This window comes from Catharus ustulatus, chromosome 20 (assembly GCF_009819885.2).
Source record: "Catharus ustulatus isolate bCatUst1 chromosome 20, bCatUst1.pri.v2, whole genome shotgun sequence".
NCBI lineage: Eukaryota > Metazoa > Chordata > Aves > Passeriformes > Turdidae > Catharus > Catharus ustulatus.
The window spans coordinates 8,381,124-8,404,124 of record NC_046240.1 but is presented as its reverse complement, the minus strand read 5'-3'; the positions used below and the strand labels follow the sequence as shown (position 1 = coordinate 8,404,124).

Genomic DNA, 23,001 nt, shown 5'->3' with positions numbered 1-23,001 from the left:
AACTAGGAAATAATAAAACACCTTCTTGTAAGAAGGTGACACCTTTGAAAGACCTGAGAATGCCCTGAGCAGCCTTTGAGCTGGATGCTACTACGTGCACAGGAAAGAGAAGTGAGGTCACACCCTCAAAATGTGCAGTTTGAATCTGACCTAAAAATGTGAATTTCTGTGAGGAACAGCTCCAGCATTGCTATTTGGGCCAGTGACAGGCACCACCCCCACCCCCACATCCTTGGGGAGGTGGCTCAGTTTGCTTTGCTCCTTCACTTCTCTGCAGGTACAAAATGCTGCTCTGGATGGGAAGAGGTTTGCAATTGTGATTCCATAGACTGGGTAGGAAATGCTTCAGTGTGGACAGGTCCTGGGATTACTGCTGCAGTGGGGAAGGACATTGTGAGCTGCACCTCAGCTGTCCCTTTACATTAGGACTTCATGCAGCAACCACCAGTTTGTTCTGTGTACAGAATAACCAGCAGTGGCCTCAGTCCATGCCCTGTGTGAGGTTATTAATGCTTCAGATAAACTTCCAAGAACACACACACACAAAGAAAGAATACATAGCTATGAAGTGTATTCTGAACATGCTGTAGAGTATTTTATTCATGGGTATAGTCCCTAGGGCTAAAGCCATATGCTTTTGAAGCCTGTGTTGTGTAACTGTTTCAAGCTCTTGCTTTCAGGAGAGATCTGTTAATTCTGAAGTGTATCCACTATATCCTTCTCTCACTTAAATCCGTTTAAAATATTTTAAATTTTTCTTGTGATTGTCTGCATAAAATATTCCACAGTGTAAGTCTAGGAATTAGTTCACTACTGTGAGGTATTTTGTACCCAAAGGGCAACATTGTTATTGCTTCAGTTTTTTTCCCCACAACATTCAAACAAAATAGTTTGTCCAACCCTAATTCTTCTCAACTCATGGAAAACCATGAGCAGCCACAGAGATGCTTCCAAAAGTATTTTGAATAATCTCCACATTTGATTTGAATATGTAGAACAGCCACCCCCATGCCAGCCTCTTTCACGAAGGATTATGTTCCACTGGGGAAAACAGATTTCTGTTTTGAAAGCTGATTCTGCCAGACTTTTGGTTTTGTTCTTTTAGATAGCATTTATAAGAGAGGGGAGGGGAAGTTCAGAAACCTGTAATGTCAGCCAAAGCTGTACAGCATGAATAGCTATTTAAGGACATTACATTTGACCTGCAAATTGCATTGTTTCAGTTTCAGGCCAAGGGCGTATTGTCTTGCAGACAGCGATGAGGAATCCTCCAGCGCCGGCTCTTCGGAGGAAGATGATGCTCCTGAGCTGGCAGGAGAGAAGCAGGTGACTGCAGGAGGAGAAGGGTGAGCTGTTTAATCCTTCCCTCCCCCCACAGCTGATAGCTGGTGCCAGTCCTGTGATGCTCTTTGTCCCCCAGCATGGCAGGGTGTGATCTGTCCAGGCACTGAAGGAAGCCCAGTTGTCATTTCCAGGGCAGAGGAGCCCTGCTCACCCCAGCCCTGCAGGGACTGCTCCCAGCTGCCCTGGGCACCTCCCAGTCCCTTCTCTGGGAGGCCAGAGAAGCTCTGGGGACTTTCCCCAGTGGCAGAGCCAAGAACAGGATTTTGTGTGAGAACTTGAAACCCTCTCCGTGCAGTATTACCCCTGCCAATCTCTTATTTCCAGTGTTCCATTTTCTTTAAGAAAACAACTGTTACTCAAGCCTGTTTTTCTTGCTCAGTTTTGTGTTATTTTTTTTTTCCTTGAGGAATTTGTGTGTCTGGGTTGTACAATACTGCCCTCTGATGCTGTGCTTGGATTTCAAAGAAAATTTCCCAACATCAGTGAATCCACAGTCATTCCTTGTTTTGGCTGCAGCTCTGATTTTTTGCTTTCTGCATCTGATTGCAATTATGCCATGCAATGAGAAAGCTGAATGTCTGAGCCCAGAATGTGACACAATCACAATGTTTTCTGTGTCTGAACATATCTTAGTGATTTTTACAGTGAATATACCAGAAGACTCACAACTTAAAATGTTCCAGAGAATTTTAGTATTTTACTCCTGAACACTTTTGAAAATTGTGTGAAAAGTTATTTGAATTACTGGAGTTGATGCATTTCATATCTTCTTGAAATTAATAGATCATATAAAAAACTCTTTATCAAGAGGACAAAGAGGGAGAATGAAGAATCTTAATGTAAAATACTGAAATAATTTTCTTACACCTATTAAAAATCAGTACCACTGTAGAATCTGATGGGAGAATAACTTCTTTCTCTGGGTAGAGATGCAGCTGGTATAAAATCCCAAAATCCCTTTTTATATCAGGCAAACAGGTTTTTTGTGTTATGTTGTGCTAAGGACAAAACTGGAAAAGTTTGAGTAGGAATAATTTTATTTTTTTTCCCTGGATAGGAAAATGTCATTTCCTTAGGAAGGTTATCTCTGCCACATAACACCAAGAGCCACAATTAGACATGATATATTGTGTGTGGAAAATACCAAATGTGCTATTTTTGGAGTGTGTATTTCCAACATGAGATAGGGGTAGGAAAAGACATATTCAGCCCTTAAAGCATCTGTTTCAAAAGCCAGGAATGCTGTCTGACACAATTGCCAGGAAAAGCCCATTTTCTGCAGACACAGTTAACCATTTCTGAAATATCACTCCACCCACTGCCAAAACTGTTTTCCTCTTCTTTTTCAGCATCCTTATACTTGTAAATGCTACAGTACCTTAAAATTAAAACCTTTTTGTTCAGCACGCACAGCTAAATAATTAGACACAATGGTTGGGTCTTCTATGCTGATGATTTGTGCACATCTTGGTGCATCAGTGTCTCCACTGATTTTTTATTTGAATGGTAGTAGACAAGTTGTCACTTGTCATGCCAGCTTGCTGGCATCAATGATCTAAGTGTATTTGCAGTTTTAAAAAATGTTGTGTTTCTGAAGGAGTGCTCAGACTGAACAGAGTTTCTGCCAGACACTTGTAGCTGACAGAATGCAGCTGCTGGGTGCAGCCCCTAGGACGTACTGCTTGGCCACACATCTGCTCAGAATTTTTATATCAAAAACTTTAATGATTTAATAGAAAATCCATGTCTGTCTTAGCAAATAGGTTTAAGAAAATTATCTTGATGTCCTTTTCCTATTCTCTATCTAAAGGTATGTTGGAGGACATCGGACGAGTAAAATCATGAGAATTGTGGATAAAATTACAAAGTCAAAATACTTTCAGAAAGCAACAGAGACTGAGTTTATTAAGAAGAAAATTGAAGAGGTCTCCAATACTCCATTGCTGCTAACAGTTGAAGTACAGGAGTGCAGAGGAACACTAGTGATTAACATTCCACCTCCACCCACTGACAGAATATGGTAAGAGGAGCTCAGAGCAGAGCTGGGCAATGTTTCAGGTGTGCTACATGGGGGGTTGAAGCTAAGAAAAAATGTAAAGCCTGGCTGCAGTGGGTTCTGGGCAAGGTGCAGTACAAATTGCTTGTAACTGAGTAGGAACTGTTATTAAGAGCAAGCTGTTACAGGTTTAAATACCTATTTTGTTAAGGTGTCTGTAATAAATCCTGCTCTGTGTTCTCTCCCAAGGTACGGCTTCCGAAGGCCTCCCTACCTGGAGTTAAAAGCACGGCCAAAACTTGGGGAGAGGGAAGTGACTCTGGTTCATGTAACAGACTGGATAGCAAGGAAACTGGAACAGGAGTTCCAGGTGTGTTTCCTTTGCATTCTCCTTTCATTGATGATAGTTTTGGTTAAAGGGGTGGGGTATTTAATTTTCATATGTCCCCTATTTCATGTATAACTAGTCATGTCCTCTGCTGCTCCCAGCCAGTGGGATGGATGTTGAGAACTTAGCTGAAACTGCTGGGATGGTCTTAAGACTCATGTGTAGATCTGGGTGGATATTTGGTTTAGAGATGAAAATTACCATTTCTTTGAAATAGGTACCATGGTAAAATTTGTAGTACTCAAATAAGAACATGATCCTACATGTTCTTAGGTGATAGGGGGCCAAACTGTTGCCTAAAACTAAGAATAGATAAGGCACTACTTCTCTTACTACTTCCTTTAAAGTAATTTTAAAAAAATCATGTTGACCACTATGCAAAAAGGAAGAAGCTCCCTCCAAATACATGTAGGATAGGAATAGTGACCAGCTTGATTCTGGACCCCAATCTATACAATTGACCAGAAATCAAAACCAGTTATTTTACTAAAAATGCATTTTGAAAGTATATGGATGGGTAAGAGCTGAGAAAGCAATTAGGAAAAGCTGGTGATATTTCCTGTAGTGCCATTTTAATTGAATGAAATATGCAGAAATATTCATATTTTTGAGTGTCATTTACAACTGCAACACAAAATGGTTTCAGTTAGTCACTGCACTGACTCAAACAATGCTGAGCTTGAGAACCTTTTCTGTGTAAATGTGTTGCATTTTTTAAACAAAAATTGGAAAAGTAAGGATATATGTAACGTAACTTCATTGCATCTTTTTCCCCAGAAAATCTTTGTCATGCCAAACATGGATGATGTCTATATTCCTTTAATGCACTCAGCCATGGATCCCCGCTCCTCCACCTGCCCTCCTCAAGATCTGAGCACGGAGGCCTCTGATCAACCATGACATGTGAAGACTCTTGCAGTTTACAGTATTATAAAAGTTGCTCTCATGGTTTTATAAACTGTGCTGTAGTTCTCATCCTTAACTTGTGCCACTCTCCCCCCTCCCAAGGACTGCCTAGCCCTGTTCCTGTGTGCTCACTTGCCTGGTTATTGTTCCCGTGTACTTCAGCTACATGAAGTTCCATTCCATTAAGCTGTTGATTTATTTTTGTACTGGCTGCCATCAGGATTTTAACTGGGAGGCTGAGGTGACCTGTTCTTTGTGGGGAGGGAGGAGATGCAACATGTAACAGATCAAGGAGCTTGTTGATGCACCTTTTGTTTAGCTTGTTTTCATGCTATGTTAATGTGCATTAAAGCATTGAAAAGTTTTTTGGCAGCAAAGAAACTGCGTGCCAAATGGAAAAAATCCTAAATAAGGAATGAATTTATAAAACTGGAAGAATATTTTTCTTTCTCAGGCAGTTGGAGGTGTAGAATGAACTGTTTTATGTTCTTTCACTTCTGCAGTCAATAGCTTGTGTCAAGCAATCGAAATATGAAATGCTTTCAGGATAAAAGAATGTAAATTGGATGTATAGGTAATATTGTGATTCAATGTGCTGTATACACATTACTTTTTTCATACAGAACTTGTGCTTTTTTTGGGAAGCAATTAGCCATAAAACACACAACTATCAGCGAAGGTGGGACTGTCAGATTATTGTAAATGAGGAAAAAAGTTGGTAAAGCCATGAGACCAAACCATAGCAAGCCGCCTTATAGTGAGGTACAATCACCTTGGTTCCTGATTAATTCTGAATGTTTATAGAGACATGAGCACACACACCAAGTGTCAACACTGCACATCTCCAGGAGTAGTGACCTAACTGTGCATAGAGCCTCTTGCTGTGATGAAACACTGAGTTCTGTCTGACAGGAGTTTGTTGCTGTGAGTCTTTTCCATTGCACTGTGTTTCTACCCAAAGCATGGGCCTGGATCCTCAGTTACAGCCCCAGACATGACAGCACCTGGTGCAGCTGTGGCTGACAGATTTTGACCTCCATGCATTGGTTTCTTGGCCTTTGTGGCATAGAAATTCAAGCACTGCAGTTGTTTGAGCTGGTTTATGATTAAAGACTTTCTGCTAATTAGTGGCCAAAACTAAAGGGGAAGGGGGAACTGCCTTTTATTTGTCAGATGTAATGAATCAATGTATGCAGTAAATTCAAGGTTTGAACACTACATATCCACTCCTTAACACATAATATTTTTCTGATACTCAGTGTTGCCAACTGTTCATGGATGTCAGAAAATGTTTTAGTTTACAAAGAAGGTGAGTTTTGGCTCTCCTTTTATAACATGATTTTCTTTTTTTTTTTCCAAGTAATTTTTTAAGAAATTTTTTGTATGTTGTGTTGTCACATTTGATGTAAATCAGAATTTCCATGTATAACTTGATGATTTACCATCTCTAAATGAAACTATTATATTGAAGGTTTTTTAAACAGCACCTTGCCTGAAACAAAAGAAAACTAGCATTTAATATATTTAAAATTAATTCTATATTTGAACACCTATTTTGGTTACCTTTAATTGAAATATTAGTAGTTATATTTGTTACCTGAACTCCTCCTTGACCATTCCAGGCTGTGTATATTCTGGGGTTTGCTGATTCTGTAGGCATTATTTGCCTTTCATGAAGTCTGCATGTCTTGTACGCAGGTCTTTTATATGAGTTAATTTCTATGTGCAATAACTAAAGTCAAAGGACTAGATGCACTAATGTGTAAACAGATTTAGACTTATTACACAAGACTGTCATATTGCACTTCATGAACTGTGGGTAACTACAATCTGCTTGCTTTGTTTTATTAAATAAATTTATCCCATGTCAAACAATTCAGTAAACTTAATTTCTACAGAACTTAGCCACTATCTGGTGCAAGTTGTTTTCAAAACTTCCTTAGAAAGGCAGCTTCCTAATGAGAATGTGCCCTGTGCTTTGCACTTTTATATACATAGACTTGGTAGTAAGACAGTTTCAGGGTTAACCAGTGAACTCGAGAAGGAAGAGCTGTATTTAACTTTACTGTCATGAAACTAAATTTTACCACAGCAAGTTAGCATTCACGTGAGGAATATGCTTTAAAACCTGGTAAAACTGTGAAAGGATCACCAGCAGTGACAGAATATAGCTGACATACATTCACTACTGCTACCTTTCAGAGCTTCATTATCCCTTCCAGTCTGACTCGACTGTCCTATTCCTCCTGTGTGGTTACAGATCGTCTGTATTGACAGAAAACGCTCAATTACTTGCTGCTATTAACATGTAAAACAAAAAAAAAAAAAAAAAGAAAAAAGCGGCCCTTGAAAAAGCTGCAGTTTAGCCAGGGCAGTATTATGTCTTGCACCACGTGCACAGATGAGCCCAATCCCTGGCTGCGTCTCTCCTTCCTCCAAGCTGATTTATCCAGGCACGAATCCCAGGACTTTCGTTCCTTTTACAACTGAACCCTTTACCAAATGAGAGCTACAGCCGTGACCCGGGCCGGGCTCAGCGGCACTGAACCGCTCTGAGTGCCCCGCATCTGCTCCGGCCTTGGGACCACCCTCCGGCCGGGCCGGGCTCCCCTCGCAGGCAGCAGGACCCGCACACCGCGCCCCCGCCGCTGTCCCCGCCATGGTGACACACTTAACAATTGTCACTTGTTTTTAAAAGCACCGCCCGGGTGGGGCCGAGCAGCGCCAGTTATGAACAAGCGCTTTGCTGTAGCACCGCTGCTTGGCCGGCGGCGCCAGGCGGGCCCCGCCGGGTCAAAGGCAGTGCAGGCTCGCGCGGAATAACCAGCCGGACACGTTCTGGGTTAAATAAGCTTTTTTTATTTATTTACTGCCGCTCTTAGCCGCCGGTCGCCGCACAAGGCCTGTAAAACACCAAGGGAAAGAGGGAGGTTATTGATGCGGTACACCCCGGCCGCCCCGCAGGGTGGGCGCAGCCGGGGCGCTCAGCAGTAGTTTTGCTTCACGAATGTCAGCAGTCTAACACGTGTCAAGAGACATCACCGCGGCCCGGCCTAACCGCTCGCCTGCCCGCCCCATTACCCACAGCCAGCTCACCTTGCCGGCCACGCCGAAAGAGAGGGCGGAAATCCGCCGCGCTCTCTTTTATTGAGGGGTTAGCCCCGCCCTCCTCGTCTCGCCCAATAGAATTGGAATTCGAGGCACGTGATGCGGGTGCGGTTGCGCGCGAGGCTGGGCGGGGCCGTGTGAGGGCAGTGGGCGGGGCCGTGTGAGAGCAGTGGGCGGGGCCGTGTGAGGGTAGTGGGCGGCGCCGAGGTCAGGCTGAGGGTGTGATGGAGCTGGGTGGTCTCGTGTCGCCCCCCGCCGTATGGGACCGGCTTTTGCCTTTCCGGCAACAGTAGTACTCCTCTTTCTAGTTTGGTCTAGCGCTTTGTTGCTGTGAAAAAACAGGGTTCAGTATTAAAGATATAAAAGTTCAGGCCCCGGTCAGATCTGCCCTGGCAGAGCGACTGCTGAGGTGGTTCCTGAGGGAAGCAGCAGGAGCTGAGGGCGCTCACCAACACTCAGCTCCCCTCCTACCTTAGCCGGTTTTAGATTTATTTTTCTATCTCCTGTGAGGCCGTGTGAAATAACTCCAGTTTGGATTTGGCACACTGCAGCGTTTATACAGCAGGGTGCTGCTGCCACGGCACACAGTGTGTTTAGGGGTTTGCTTGTTCTCATGTGGCACAAATTCTTAGAAGTCAAGGCCACCATAAAGAAGCGTATCAGAGAACTGGAACCACAGTGTGGTTTGTAGCTCCAGCATATTTTTATGTGTTCAGACTTACAGGTGAGGTTGTCATTCAGAAAAGGCTCTGAGGATTGTTGGGGGAGTTGAACTCGATGATGCTCGGTCTCTTCAGGTCAGGATATTCTGTGATTCTGGGTGATTGTTCCGTTTCCTGCCCTCCATCAAAGGCACGCTGGCTCTGGGGCTGGTGTGTGCATAGGCCATGCCCAGGACTCCGTGTGCCCTGCAAGTCCATTAGTGATATCACTGTTAAAAAGCAAACACTATGCACAAGGACAAAGTGGCTTTGTTATATAAATAGGTGGCTGAACACTGGGCCTTTGCCAGGCACTCTAAATTTACTCACTTCTGTTTAAAGCTTCTTCCATTTGGTTCAATACTTTTTGTACTTATTTTTATCTGTTCAGAGAAGCCTGAATCTGGGGTTTTTTGGTCCTTTTTTTTTTTTTTTTTGGTTCAGAGGGGCATGTTGAGGCTTTTTTTTGCATTTATTTAAGGCCTTGCAAGGCATAGGTAACAGTGAGTTTGTCAGAGGCATGAGCTATGCCAAATACCTTTGGCATTATCTGTTCTGAGAGTACAAAATCAGCAGGAAAACAAGAATCACAGAGTCATCAAGGATGGAAGAGACCTTTAAGACCATCAAGTCCAACCGTCCACCAAGCACTGCCACTGTAGCCCCCAAACCATTAAATATCCCTCAGCGCCACATAGAGATGCTCAAACACCTCCAGGGATGGCGATTCCATCACCTCCCTTGGGCAGCCCCAACGCCCGACCACCCAATTATTCCGGGCAGGCTGGTGCCGGGGGAGGGAGGCGACTGACTGGTGCTGCCTCAATTTAGGTATTTTTTAATAAAAACAAAGCAGCAGTAGCCAGCACCCCCTGGCTGCCAGCCGAGCCCCGGAGCGGGCGGCAGGCCGGCCGGGGCTCGCACGAACGGGGAGGCTCCGGCCGCAGCGCGAAGCATCTCTGGCCGCTCCTGGGCCCGCGGGTCGGCTCTCCGTGAGCGCGGTGCCCGGCGCTGCCCGGCCCTCTGTGAACGCGGCCCCCGGCGCTGCCCGGCCCTCCCGGTCCTCCGTGAGCGCGGTCCCAGTCCGGCGGCCGCGGGTGACGTGCGTGTCCCGGCCGGGCGGTCCCTGGGCCCGCCCCGCCCGCCGCGGGGAGCGCCGGACGCGCCGCTCCGGAGGCAGCGCCGTGCGGGGGGAGCGGCCCCGCGGTGCAGCCATGGAGCCGCTCCGCCGCCTCCTCCTCAGCCTGGCCGCGCTGCTGCTGCTCCCGCCGAGGCTCGCGGTAAGCCCGGGCCCGCTGGGCTGGGGAAGGGCGGGGGCAGCCGGAGCACGGGGAGGGCCGCGGGAGGGGAGCTGGGGGGCTCCCGCCGGGGTTAGCGAAGGTTTGCCCGCAGCCGGTGGTGTCCTCGGAACCAACACACCTCCCGCTCTGCTGTCGCTAATGCCGTGTGCCCGCTGTGCACGGGCGGGGGCTGCAGCCCCCCAGGCTGAGCCAGCCCAGCAGCCGGGTACCTGCTGTGCCCCTCCTGGCTGTAACCTGGACGTGGGTATCGTAATCCTCGCAAGATGAAAATACAGTTAATTTCCTACGAGACAGTTGTAAAAAGTAGCACAGGGAAACTTTTGAAATAGTAGTACAAAGAAACTTTTGTAAACTGAAACTATGTAGATGGGTCGGGAACCAGTGAGACAGGCTAGAAGTTCTGCTCTGTCCCTTAATAAGTGAGAGGATTTGTTTTTTTCTGGAAAAAACCCCCACACATTGTATATGTACTAATAACCAAATACATGTGACTGGCTATACAGAGGGTATATAGCCCTGTGCTGTCATGGCATTTTGATCATTCTGTTTCCAGAGCAAATGCAGCAATGTGCATTAATGTACATGTGGTTGGTTGGGATCCAAAGCCACAGGTTCAAATTCAAAGGTAAAAGACAAAGTGCACGAGTGACTGCCCTACAAAACCTCTTAAGAAATAACCAGGTTGGTTATAAGGTATTGCAATAGGTGGAGCAATAAAAGTTCATGGAATAGGGAAATTGGTGCAAAGCAGATGGAATGCTGAGCAGATTATTTTTACAGAGGTAATAATTTTCAACAGTGTACTTTACAGTGGGTGCTGTCTGCTGTGTGTGTACTGAGATGGATAGCTAACTTCAAAAATTCACTTCTGAAAGGTGCACTTGTTAGCAGGTTCTCCAGATCAGGAGACAATGAAAAGGCCATCTGGCATTCACTGTTTACATTAGAGTCAAGTGTAGCACAAGAAAGCTTAGGTTATGTTCTTTGATGGATTGTTCATTGTTACCTGACAAAGTTGCTGGGGTTCTAGTTCAAGTTAAGCAAAGCTGAAGGCTTTGTTTTTCACCTGGAATCTAATAGCTCCACCCCCCTTCTTTAGAAGTAAACACATTAGTAGTTAAGCTGGTAACATACCTAGTGTTGTTACTTCATTAGGAAACTGGAAAAAATTAAATGCAAGCTGTCAACAAAAATTACTTTACAATCTTTATTGTAGAGTGCTAATGTGTTTGTCTTAGACTGGACTGCAAGGCTAGACTGAGGTCTTTTCATGCTCCTCACAGGATTGGGTTTCAGATTTTGCAAGGAAAATACTGATTTGCAGCTCACTGAGTTTTAAAAACAGTCCTGAATAAAAACATTAAGAATTATTTTTAAATACCTAAAATATTTTTTAAATCAGCAGATTTTAAAATTACTAAATTTTATATAATTTTACTTTCACAGTCACAAAAAACTTGACTCATGCCCTGGTAGAATTCAGCCCGTTTTTCTCTAGATTTCCCTCTTGCCTTGGTTTCCCTGCCCTGCCATCTCACCTCAGATCAGTGTCTGAGTTCCATTTCTGCTTCTTTTCTTGACTCTTACCCTGATCTTTTTGCTCTGCCAGCTATAGATCCTCACCATGACTTCCAAGTTGAAATCTATTCTGTACTAAAGTCACTTTTCAGAACTAGTTTTCATTTATGTCAACCTAGTCCCAGTCATCTCAGCTGTGAATAACCCATTTAACTGTGGAGGCTTATTTAAAACTCTTCATGTCACTTGAATAATAAACTCCCATGAGAAAGACTGGCATACAATTTCGGTGTTGAAGTTAACTTGAAAACACGTGGTTGCCTAAAGATTTTACAGATTGTTTTTTCTGTAGATTTCTTCTAAGAGTAGCGGCGGTGATCTGCTGTTCTGTAACTTCTTTGGCTGATACATGTAGTCTTTGTTACCTAATATCCCACCTCTAATACAGTTTTTTTAGTTTGTGTAAGTTCATAAAGGTCTTAATTTGTTTCTTGCTATTTGGGTGGCATCACTTACAGCTCTTGGAGCTGTCCTCCAATGGATGGGAGCACATTAAACAATGAGAAGGGCAGTAGAGCTGTCAGTAAATGACAGTTGCCATCAATATTACACAGTAATGATTTACAGCTCTCGTTGGAGTGAAAAATCCCTTGGGTTTGAGTCCTGGGATGTTCCAAACTGTGCTTGTTTCTCTTTTGTCAGTGCAACTGAAAGATGCCAGCCTCCCTGGGATTAAAGTGGCATTTGGGACATGGGGCTGTCCCCTCCTGCAGCCGGTGGGGCGGGTTCAGTGCTGGGTTACACTGTGTGGGCAGCACTCCACATGGAAAATCCCCGGCCTCAGCCAGGTGTTGTTTCTTCTGGTGTGTTCTTTATCTCAGTGTGAGGTGTTTGGCCAGGGAACTGATAGGTGTGAAAACACGTGTGAGACAGCAGAAGGTTTACAGAGGACATGTTCAAGCACTGAGTTAATCAACACATGTTTTATTTGACCTGCAGATCTCCTTGGTTGCTCAAAAAAAATCGTATAGATTTAAAGTTTTTTTTGGTGAGGGAGGGAAATGTAAATTTGTCTTGCACACCAAAATTATCATGGACAACTCTGTCCTGGAGTATAAATTCATGTGTTTATAACTCTGCTGTCATTTGGGTTGTTGGTGTTCTTGTGGCTATTGAAATACATTTGGGTGTTATGCAGAGAATCAAATGGGAAAGCTCAGCTGGAGGCTCCTGGTGGAGGTGAGTCCAGGCAGGAGCAGTTGGAGGGGACCTCCTGTACTGCTCAGTTTTTCCATTGCAGGATGAATGGGTGTATGAATGAGAACTCACTGAACTGGGTTATTGATGAGAAATGACTAACAAAGACGTGTTAGAGTTCAGCTTAAGATTAAAAGATCTGATTTGATTTTACTTTCTAAAGAAGGTAAAACATTTTTTTTGTCATCTCTCTTTCATATCTTAACTTCATTATAAGTTATACTGGAAAACTCCCCCAGCAGTTCACTGAATTTCACAAAGACTTTTTTTCCTGGCCTGGTTTTATCATGCACAGAGAGTTTTAGCCTGTAGCCTGGCAGTGTAATGAGATAGCTGTCAAAACCAGGGTAATGATTCATAGGCTGTCTGTGATGAATATGCCAAGTGCTTGCAGTATGTGCTAATGTCTAAAAATATTTTGCTTTGCGTCTTTATTGGTTTACCAGCTGTGGTTCCAGGAGCATAAATTATGGTATAGGCCTTTTGTTATTGTGAGGATAGTGTGTGGTGCTGTCAATGCTGAAGATGGTTTTTAATAGTTTTTGATTAAAATGCAAATGTATATGAGGCTAAGTATGGAGTGAGGAATATGGGGTTTTTTTCCTTGAGTGACAATTTGTATCTTGTCAACATTTTGATTTGGTAAGCAGGGCATTATCTAAGAAATTAGAGGGCTGTTAGCAAACCATCCATCCTTTATCATCACCGAGCACAACACATTAAGTTTGGTGCTAATATATTCCTGCTTCAGACTGAGAAAAGAGAAAATTATTTCCCTGCTAAGATGTGGGACTGGTTTGTTTACTCGTGAGCACACAATTATTTCTATGAAATCAGTAACAGTTCTTGAAATCAGCACACACTGTCACCCATCTGTGGTCACTGGGAAGCGTTTTTCTGTTCTTTATTTGTGTGGAATCACCCCCACAGCAAAACACATTTCTGGGTTGCAGAGCTGTAACCTCAAGGAACTGGCCTGGTTTTCTATTTGCTTTTTCCACTGACTTCAGTGGGATTTGTACCTACATGGTGACCCTTCAATTAAAAAATGGTGGTTTTAAGCAGATGAATTAATAGACAAAAATTATTGCTGTGGGAATCTCATTTCTTCTAAGACAATAAAACAAAGGCATTGCTTTGCTAACCCTTAGAAACATTTGAGCTGTTGGGGTGAAAGATGTTATCGCTTTGACACTGAACTGCACCACACACACACACCAGACTTGTTCTACAGCTTTCACTGACCTTCCCTTGCCTGCCAGGTTCTTCAGAATTTGTTTTGAGTAATTTTGTTACTTGGATTTCTAAAACATTTTATCTAAAGATGTGGTAGATCTAGATTGAGGGGAAGATTCTTATGGGAGACTTAGCTATTAGATAGTGTATTTCTGTTCTAGCTTAGAAGTGTTCTTTTCTGCTTACTCACAAATTTTAGGCTGTTATGGATTATTAGCAGTCAGCTTTAAAACTTTTGTCAAATTGGAATCCAATGAGAGCTTGAAAATTTTCTTTTGAATTAAATTATTAAAATTAATTCTAAAGCGGTCCCCAAGTAATTTCAAAATATTGTAAATCATTAACCTTACATTGCTGTTGATGTGGAAGATTGTTGAGTACAGACTGTCAAGGCAGTAGAAGCTCTTACTGAATTCCAAAGAGAGTATGTGTTAAAATAGATGTTGCAGTTTCAGATGAAATTAAAGAAGAACCAAACCAGGTTTTCCTTCTGTCTCATTTTCTTAGTCGACTAAATTAAGTTCTTTTTGTTTAGTTACTTCATGCCCTGACATATTTTTCTTGGAGTCAGTTGCTATATCTTCCTAGAAATAAAATTGCAATATGAAATAAAAATCTCTTAAGAATTTGCATTGCATCACAACAGTTGAGCCCTCACCCCTGCAGGGAGGGAGGACAGGATCTGTTGTTATAGGACTGAGATTATGATGTCTTTGTGGTGAAGAAAGCTCTTACATTCTTCACAGAAAAATGAAAACAAGTATGTCTTGTACATACAGATTTTTATTATAATTTTTGTAGTTTTTCATTACAGTGCTAATCCCAGGCATTAATTAATCCTTTAATCAGTTAATTACAAAGCCTTGTGTTCAAAATAAAATCTGTTCAATATTTGCAGCTTTCATACTTCAGTCTCTAGCCACTGATAACAGTCCTGAATAAAACCAAGAGAAAATATTTTTAATTTCTCAGTCTGGGTGAAACACAAGTAATTATTTAAATAATCTGTTCAATTTTATATTGATTGCTTGATGGAATTTGAAAGAATAAACCTTGTTTCTGTACTGTTATACTAACTCCCTAGCCTTCTCCAAGTGACTACTGTAAATACTGAACAAAGTAAATTAGCAGTATTGCATAGCAAAATCTACAGAGTCATTGGGGTTTTTAAAATTTAGGTCAAATGCTTCACCAGGGTCAGTGTGCTGCTGAGATGGGTAATGTCAACTGCATGATAGCACGTGCTTTGAAAATTATGAGTGAATGGAAGATCTTTAATAATGGCATTTTATGTATTTCATCTGTGTTCAAATACAAATTTAGAAGTAAGGGAAGAACTAATGAAATCTGCTCTGTATTGAGTCTTTCCCCCAAAGGAGATGCTATCTTCAACACACAGGCTTGCAGTGACCACATCAATGTGACTTTGATAGCTGAATAGAAGAAAGCCCTTCAGAAGAAGTGAAACTTAAACACAGAGCTGAGGTGTGGGGGGAAGGAGGAGCACATCACAAAAGCTGTGTATTTGACAGGGGAACAGTGCACGATGTGGCAGAGGAGTCCCAGTTCCTCTGGCTGCTTTCACTGACACCCCTTGGAGCAGAACTGGGCCCAGAGCAGCAGTTCCCTGTCTGGAGAGACCTCATGGCTCTTCCAGGTTCTGTTCCCCTCGTGCCTGTGAATGCCACAGGTCCTTCCCACCCCAGGGAAGTTCACATCTCCTGTTAACCATACCAGACCCCATGGCATGGTGGCTGGAAGTGGTGCTTCTCCCCTCCCACACTGAGGGTCCCTCACTGAAAAGCTTAGCAAAAGCTGTTGTGATTTCATGATCTTGCTCATATCTGAGAACTCTCTGAATTATCAAGAACTATCTGGGCTACAGTCAGGTGTTCATCTGGTTTTCCACTGAAACTTGCACTAACACTTCTTCAGCAGTGGTTTTCTTTCTCTGTTGTTCAGCTTGTGACTGTAGGGAAGTACTGAAAAGTTTTCCTGCTCTGAGTGCAGAGTGCAGAGGAACCCTTTGCATGGTTGTACTTTGTTTGGTCTCAAGTCCTAGGAACCTGCTGAAATGACAATAATCTGTAAGGCAATACTGGTTACTAATGTTTTCATCAGAGTTTTAGAGCTCACACTTAATTCCTTAATTTCTGTATCTTTGATGTAGATACCTATTCAAATGCTAAATACGAAAGTATTAAATCTACAATCTACAAGAAGTACTGTTCTATACACTGTGTATTCCTCATATGTGATACCCAACCATACTCATGGTGGTTATTTTACAGCAAATTTTTAGTGAAAATGTTACATCTATTTATTTCTTACTCAGAAGACAGGAAAAGAACATGGTTTATGAAGAACAAACTGATTCTGTAAGATAAGATAAAAGATAAGACTTGCACAGAGAATAAGAAGTGGCGTAGAAAAACAATCTGAGGGCTGTAGATGACGATGATGTGGTGGATTTGCTGTATGTTGTATTTTAGTTGCAACTAAACTTCAACATTAGACACAATCTGCGTGTCAAATTCCCACCTGCAATTTAAAGGAACTTGAATAGTTTTAATTTCCTGTCTTTAACAGTTGTATTTTCTTGCTCAACTGACTCTGTTTCACTCTAGGTGCAGTTTCACTGTGTTCACTAAACTGAGCCTCACAATCAGATGGTTTTCATCCCCGAAGGGTTGTGACAATGGAGTGTGGGTCATGTCCTCCCCCCTCACTGCAGAATCAGTGAATCTGCCTTTTAAATGCTGATTTAAGGAAGACTGGACTTAGGATGATTAATCAACTACACCATCCTAAAATGTTTGGGGAATTTGTGTACAAAAAGACCCAGGGGACAAAATTTTCGTTAATTACTTTGATACAGTGGCTACAATAGTTTAACAAAAGTGATAATACAGATGACTGAGATCACCTAAATTACAACAGAGCCTCTCTGGTCTTACACCCAGTCAGGTTGTTTGGCTTGAAGGGTACTGTGAGTTCAGTTCTGGTCAGTAACATCTTGAGGTGCATTTTTATAGGGCAACCAGAGAGGAACTGTTATACATTGTCCCTGTTTGCACAAACACTGCAAAGTTTAATCTCAGATTTAAATATTTTATCTAAGTACAGATGGCTGTGCAGCCTGCATAATTTAACAATGTCAGGTAATGAAAATTATATTTATAAGTTAAGATACTTCTCCCATTTTTTTTTCTGGCCTTCCAGCAATTATTTCTCATATGTGGTTTGTGTATTGTTGACTTGTACTTTCTTTTTTTTCTGCACTGTGTGTTTTACAATTGTCTGCTCCAGCTGATTATGGCTGGAAAGAAACACACATCTACAATAATTATATGTGCAACCTGAGTGTTGGCTAGTACTGTGTTATATTATCCTTTGGGCTTTGTGTTTTACCTGAAAGTATAATGCTTTAGTTGGATTGCACTAAAATGTAGAGCTGTTCAAAGGAAGTTACTCCTTGTATTTTAATTTGGTAATTAAGTTTTTTGCTTTGCAGTAATTCTAACATGACCAGTAATTGTTTTTTACAATAAGTCATTGAAGTAATTGAAGTCATTTCATTATGTAAAATGAATTCATTTTCATTTTGTGTGGTAGGTTAAGAACTATATTTAACTGTGAAACTTTGAAACATGCAGGTGTCACACAGATGAGCAGTGCAGATACAGCCTGCAAATGAAAAGTTACTCGAGTGAAAACTTGAGCCCTGGGAAATGGAAATGGGTCAGTCTTAGGATGTCTGGGATCATCTTTAGGCAGGAAGAGAAGAACAGACATTAAATTAACATGCTTATTCTGCTTTGTGTGATGGAACACCTTGGGCAACCTCACTGTTCCACCATAACTGCATAGTTCTGAGTCCTCTGTGCTTGTGTGATGCCCTTTTAATAAAATTAATTGTTCTGCAAGGGCCAGGCTCAAAAGCTCCTTGGGCTGGACAAGGGACAGTGTCACCAAAGTGCTCCCCAGGGTGAGAGTGAAGGTTTGAACCCTGCAGCTGGCTGCTTTCTCAGAGCTGTCTGTGGATGTGCTCATGCTTATGGGTCACATTCCTTAAACAGTGTTATTTAATCTGTACTGCAGGAAGACAATATTGGGAGACATGAGGTGTAAAACCACAATTAAGAGTTTTAACAATATGGATCTTCTCCAGCCTTTAACTGCATCTATCTATCCTAAGTATTTTACCCTTGCTCAGAGGCAGCTGGCAATGCTTGCAGCTCCATCTCTCTCAGCCACAGTAGAACATTGGTCATTGTTGAGTTGTATTTATCCAGGTTCCAGCCAGCTGATGTCTCTTCATTTCTAGGGACTGAACCTGGCAGAGTGTGCTCTGTGTACCTGGGAGGAGAATGGGTTTGACGTTGACATGTGTGTTACCTGAATGTTCTGACTGCCTTACTCTTCATCACTTACTGCAGGGTCTTTTTGTCAGTCCTTTCCTGGGTCAGCCCTGTCTTTGGTCTCTCCTAACTCTAGTGCAAGAAGAGTTTGATATCAAATTGAAAATGGAGGTGGAGTTTGAACTCCATATCCCAGTCTGTTTCTAGAGGAAGTTAGCACAGTAAGATCCACAGTGTTATCAGCAAACTAAACCAAACCAAAAGACAGTGAATTTAAAGGGCCAAGAAAATTGTTCAGTCTGTGCATTAAAAGAAGGGATGTTCTAGCCCATGTACTGTCTGACAGTTATGAGTAATCTCTGTAGTAAATAATCACATTCATCATATGAGTTTTTCTTTTTCCAGAACACCAGCTCAGTAACTGTGCCAGAAACACTGCTGTTTGTTTCAACCCTGGATGGAAGTTTGCATGCTGTCAGCAAGAGGACAGGAGCAATCAAGTGGACTTTAAAAGAAGGTGAGCTGGAGGTGTCCTGATGCCCTCTACTCAGTAGCAGAAATACCAATCAAATTAATTTGCAATTCCAACTGTTGTAGGATCTGCTAAATACTCTATTTTCTTTTTAAATTTTGCTCTTGTTCCAGAATTAAACTACAGTCTAGAGTCAAGTTCATCTTCATAATTTCACTTGTAGGTATTTTCTAGGTTTATTGGGAGGGTTTTGTTGTTTGTAGGGGTTTCATTTGCCTTCTTTTTCCCTGGATATTTAAGCTGTAGTGTATAATTGGTAGGTATCATGTTTTATGGGAATAAGTGCAATATAAGCAAGCATAGAACAGAATAGATGTGTCAGCTTGTGGAACTGATGGGAAAGGGATTGCATGATTCTGTCTCTGGAATACCCTGCATTCTCTGCTGCAGTGCATATTGTGCAAACCTTGGGGATTTTTCCATAACATGTTTAGGAACAGCAAAGTTTTTAAAATAAAAGAACTGCACTTGTGTAAAGGAATTTAACATCATTCAGTGACTGGAAGTGATTTTTTAGTTTTAATTACTGAGCAGAGCTAGCTCAGTCTTGATTAAAAATTTAGTATTTGATGCAAATTTTGTTTAGTGGGACTGGGACTCTGATTATGTGTGGCAGAGGTGATAGTAGCACCTTCACTTCTGGAAATAAATTAGAGGGTCAAATGGAAGGAGTCAGTGACTGCATCATCCTGTCCTCTGTTTTTAAACCTGTCAGTTTAGTAGGTGAGCTGAAGTGGTGGGAATTGGATTGTGCATATCTGGTGTCTGCAGTACCAACCAGTTCTTCTTTGTGAAGCCATTTGTACTTGAAAGCAGATCTATCAGACAAAAAGTTAACTTTTTAAAAGAGCAAAGAAGGCTTTTGTAGCTCTTCTTAGAGTAGAAAGGGCTAAGCTATGTATTTTCTTGAAGGATCTTGGTTTTCTTCCATCTCCTGTTTAAATTTAGACCCCTCCTTTTCCTGAACAGCCCTGCCTAAAAGCAGGTTCATTTAGTCAGAGGTCAGCTTCCTCATTTAGTGTTGCTGTAGGCTAAGAAAAACTTGCTGGTCTCTTTGTCATTCCACTGACACAAACACCCTACCTAGTCCTAGTCTAGAAGGATATCATAGCTGGCATTGCTTTGCAGCCACACTTAGTAAGTGGCAAGAGGTTTTTTGAAGAAGAAATGAACATTCTTTGGTGACAAGAAGTATCTTGATCAGAGTGTGTTGCTCAAGGTACCTCCCTTGTTTAAAAAAATCTTGTTGCAAAACTCTTGTTGGTTCTGTGGAACTGCCAGACTGGATAATCTAGTTTCATGGGACTTGTTTTCTCTCTGCTGCTGACTTCTGCATCTTACGTACATGAGTAGCACTTACTCGATTTTTGCAAAACACTTATTGCTCCTTAGTTTATTTCTGTGCAGTAGAGCAACACACAAGGGTCAATGAAAGAAAAATTAGTGGTAGGTATCAGTGCTCCAAGATGCCTCCTGAGTTAACTGAGTTAAGTGGACATGGAACAAGGGCCTGTAAATATAAATTGGTGAATTAATTCATAATGTGAGGGAGTTTATTTATTTTTGCAAATCTGTGTTTGTTGGTGGTCATCCTGTGGGTGGGAGGCCCAACAGACAAGACAGTGTTGGAAACAAAGCCCATTCATCTTTCTGTGCTGAATCCCTGAAGAGATCTAGTGCAGAATTCATTATTAATATTAGTGTATAAACACGGTGGTTGGGTACACTCTGTCTGTCAGCAGCACACTGCTGCTGTTACAGAGATTACCTGGCAGAAGCTGCCTGCACTGCAAGCAGTGCTCTTGCAGGTGCCATTTTACCCTGATTACAGCAGATAAACCATGTGCTGTAGCTCAGGTGCTTTGAGAAGCTGTAGCAGTCACCTGAAGCACTGCAGTGGCACTCACCAGGAAGGGAACATTTTATTACTGCACTTGAGCAGCAAGGTATTTAACAAAGGGCAATTCAGGTACATTTTATTTTCATTAGGGGAAAAAACCAAGGCCGTGTTCATTATCAGGCAGTGCTAAACAAACATAAATATCTTGCCATGTGTGGCTTGTTTTAATTTAGCGCTGAAGCTTATCTTAGGTGTGTGCAGTAAATGAGCCAGTGATTATCACCACAATAACATGTTTGGGTTTCCTGCCTTCATGGAGTGCTGGCAAGAAAGGCAGGCAGAATACTTGTGCTGCCCATAAAGCAGGCAAAAATAGGTCAGTTAAGAATAGGACTTTCCACTGTCACAAATAAGCTGTGCCCCTGCAGTTACATGTGATGAAACTGTGGGCTTACTTGTTGGGGGTGCTTAAAATCTTCATTTCCCATTGGTTTCAATGGGTCCTGCTCTCTGGCAGCTCTCAGGATTTTTCAGTGAGCAGGTAGCTGATGCTGCTCGTTTCCTGGGCCTTGGAAAGCTGGCAAATGGTTGGAAAGTTTAGAGAAAAACCCATATTCCTCCTCCCCTCTAATTTCTGAGAGGTACCTTTGTTTGTGCTGTGACAATTTTGTTAAGATCTTCAGTTCTGTGTAGCAGTCAAAAAATGATGGTCCACAATCAGTTGAAAAGGTTTTGATTTCCAGCACCTCGCTCATAACCTGTAGACTTTAGAGGGCTCTTATGAAAAAACAAAGGTATAAAGATTGTATCTACTAATGGGATCCAATACACAGATTTTAAAGGGTAAGTCTGAGGTCTGTAGGTCCTGCTTTAATAATAGTGGTTTTAACCACACAATAAATAATATCTTTGTGCACAGTTGTAAATTAATAAGGATTGTCAAAACAAAACAGTTGTAGAACTGTACTGTTTCCAGCAAATTCCAGAGCATGGTTTGTGTCTCTAGCCCCGTTTGCTGTCCCTGCAGCAGCAGATGAGGATGACATGGCTTTAAACTGGCCCGTTAGCCCAAAGCTTGTGGTGGGGCCTCAGGGCAGGAAACCGTTTTTTCCAGCTCATTCCAGTGGGGCAGTGACTTATTCACTGTTTCAATCTCCCACTTCTCCTTTTCAGTCATTGGCTCTAAGGGCACACTGCAGTGATAACAGCATGCAACTTTGTTTTGTGCATTAAAAATACTCAGAGTTTGGTCAAAGGGTGAATTTGTCTCACAATGTATTTATGAAATAGAGAAAAGTCAAATGCATTATATTTAGCGTACAGATACAGTTTCATGAGGCTTTTTTCCATATGTGTATGCAAAAGTGTGGGTCAGAACCATCTGAAATGTGTCATATACTTCTGCCCACTCACTAATATATTCTGGCCATGATGCAACCAAAACTGGATTGGGACATCAGCCTGCTGCCAGGTCAAAACGTTCGTTTTGAGGAATTGGAATACAGCCAAATAATTTACCAAATTACTGGACAGACATTGTGTTAACAGGTTTCTAATAACTGCTGTACTTGTGAATAAACTCTTGGAGTTCTAGAATAAATCTTTATAAAGCATGATCAATCTCCTTTTAATTTTTTTTCATAAGAAAGTTATTTTATAAATTTCTTCTAACAGAGGCTTTCAAAAAGCTAAAGCTGGTGTGTGCTGAATTGTAGGATTTTAGTGTAGGAATCAGTAACAATCAGTTTTAGTGGAAGCTGCAGGAAAAAAAAATTGGAAACCCATGGAAATATCTACAGAAATCCATCAATCAATCTTTCCAGCACTGGAGATATTTACAGGATGGTATCCTGCTTCCTAACTCACCCCCACCATTCTCCAGAGTTGTTCTGACATGTTTTCTTAGTCTAGAAAGCAGAAAAAGCTTTCTGTGGGACCTTCAAGAATTTGGCTTTTCTCTGCTACATGGAATGGAAGCTTTAGGGAGAGGGAGATGTATTTTTCAGTTTTATCACATTTTCTGTCCAGCTTTCATTCCAGTATAGAATAGTTGCTGCTGTTAGTGGTTGTCAGCACTGCTGGTGGTGTTGGAACAGATCAGGCCTGTTAGAGGGACTTACCCAATTACAGGGAGCTGCAGCCCAGGGAATTTTGAAAGCAGAGTGACGTGGTTCAGTCCCAGCATGTCAACACTTGAGTGGGGAGCAGCTGGAGAGGAGAGAAGGCCTCAGTGCTCTGACTTGTGCAAGACCTTTTTCTGTTTGACCCCTTGTGGAGTAAAAGGTGACTTCAGTCACAAGAGGGCTCCCTCTTTTACTGGTCTGTGTTCAAGCATATGAAAAATATTGTAAGACCTGGCACCAATTAATTGAGCTTAAGATTCTCTTTTTATCTCAGAGCAAGTTCTTATTTTAAAAAAAACCTTTGAAATAGAGGTTGGAACAGGTCCCAAACCACATGAAAGTGAATGTAAAGAGTTTATTGTCTGTCTTCAAAGGAACTCTGCAGAGCCA

At 42.1% G+C, this 23,001-nt stretch overlaps 2 protein-coding genes and 2 non-coding genes across 5 annotated transcripts in view; 2 read left to right on the top strand and 2 right to left on the bottom strand.

Moving 5' to 3' along the window:
• TEX2 (testis expressed 2) overlaps positions 1–6,509 on the top strand; it is a 44,975-nt gene extending 38,466 nt beyond the window's left edge. For both annotated transcript variants that reach the window (XM_033076782.2, XM_033076781.2), the window contains exons 9-12: positions 1,224–1,346; positions 3,155–3,364; positions 3,590–3,710; positions 4,506–6,509. In XM_033076782.2, coding sequence (XP_032932673.1) covers positions 1,224–1,346; positions 3,155–3,364; positions 3,590–3,710; positions 4,506–4,628 — 577 coding nt within the window. In that variant the 3' untranslated portion in view covers positions 4,629–6,509. The remainder of the gene's footprint in view (positions 1–1,223; positions 1,347–3,154; positions 3,365–3,589; positions 3,711–4,505) is intronic.
• An 801-nt stretch (positions 6,510–7,310) lies between these two features.
• Positions 7,311–7,442, bottom strand: LOC117005491. Its single transcript, XR_004419839.1, has one exon. It is a non-coding gene; the product is annotated as a small nucleolar RNA SNORA50 (small nucleolar RNA).
• Positions 7,443–7,616: 174 nt separating this feature from the next.
• LOC117005490 lies at positions 7,617–7,679 on the bottom strand. The gene has a single exon (XR_004419838.1). It is a non-coding gene; the product is annotated as a small nucleolar RNA SNORD104 (small nucleolar RNA).
• Positions 7,680–9,612: 1,933 nt separating this feature from the next.
• ERN1 (endoplasmic reticulum to nucleus signaling 1) overlaps positions 9,613–23,001 on the top strand; it is a 30,072-nt gene continuing 16,683 nt past the window's right edge. Inside the window, exons 1-2 of the mRNA XM_033076829.1 lie at positions 9,613–9,723; positions 18,522–18,633. Of these exons, the coding sequence (XP_032932720.1) occupies positions 9,658–9,723; positions 18,522–18,633 (178 nt within the window). The 5' untranslated portion in view covers positions 9,613–9,657. The remainder of the gene's footprint in view (positions 9,724–18,521; positions 18,634–23,001) is intronic.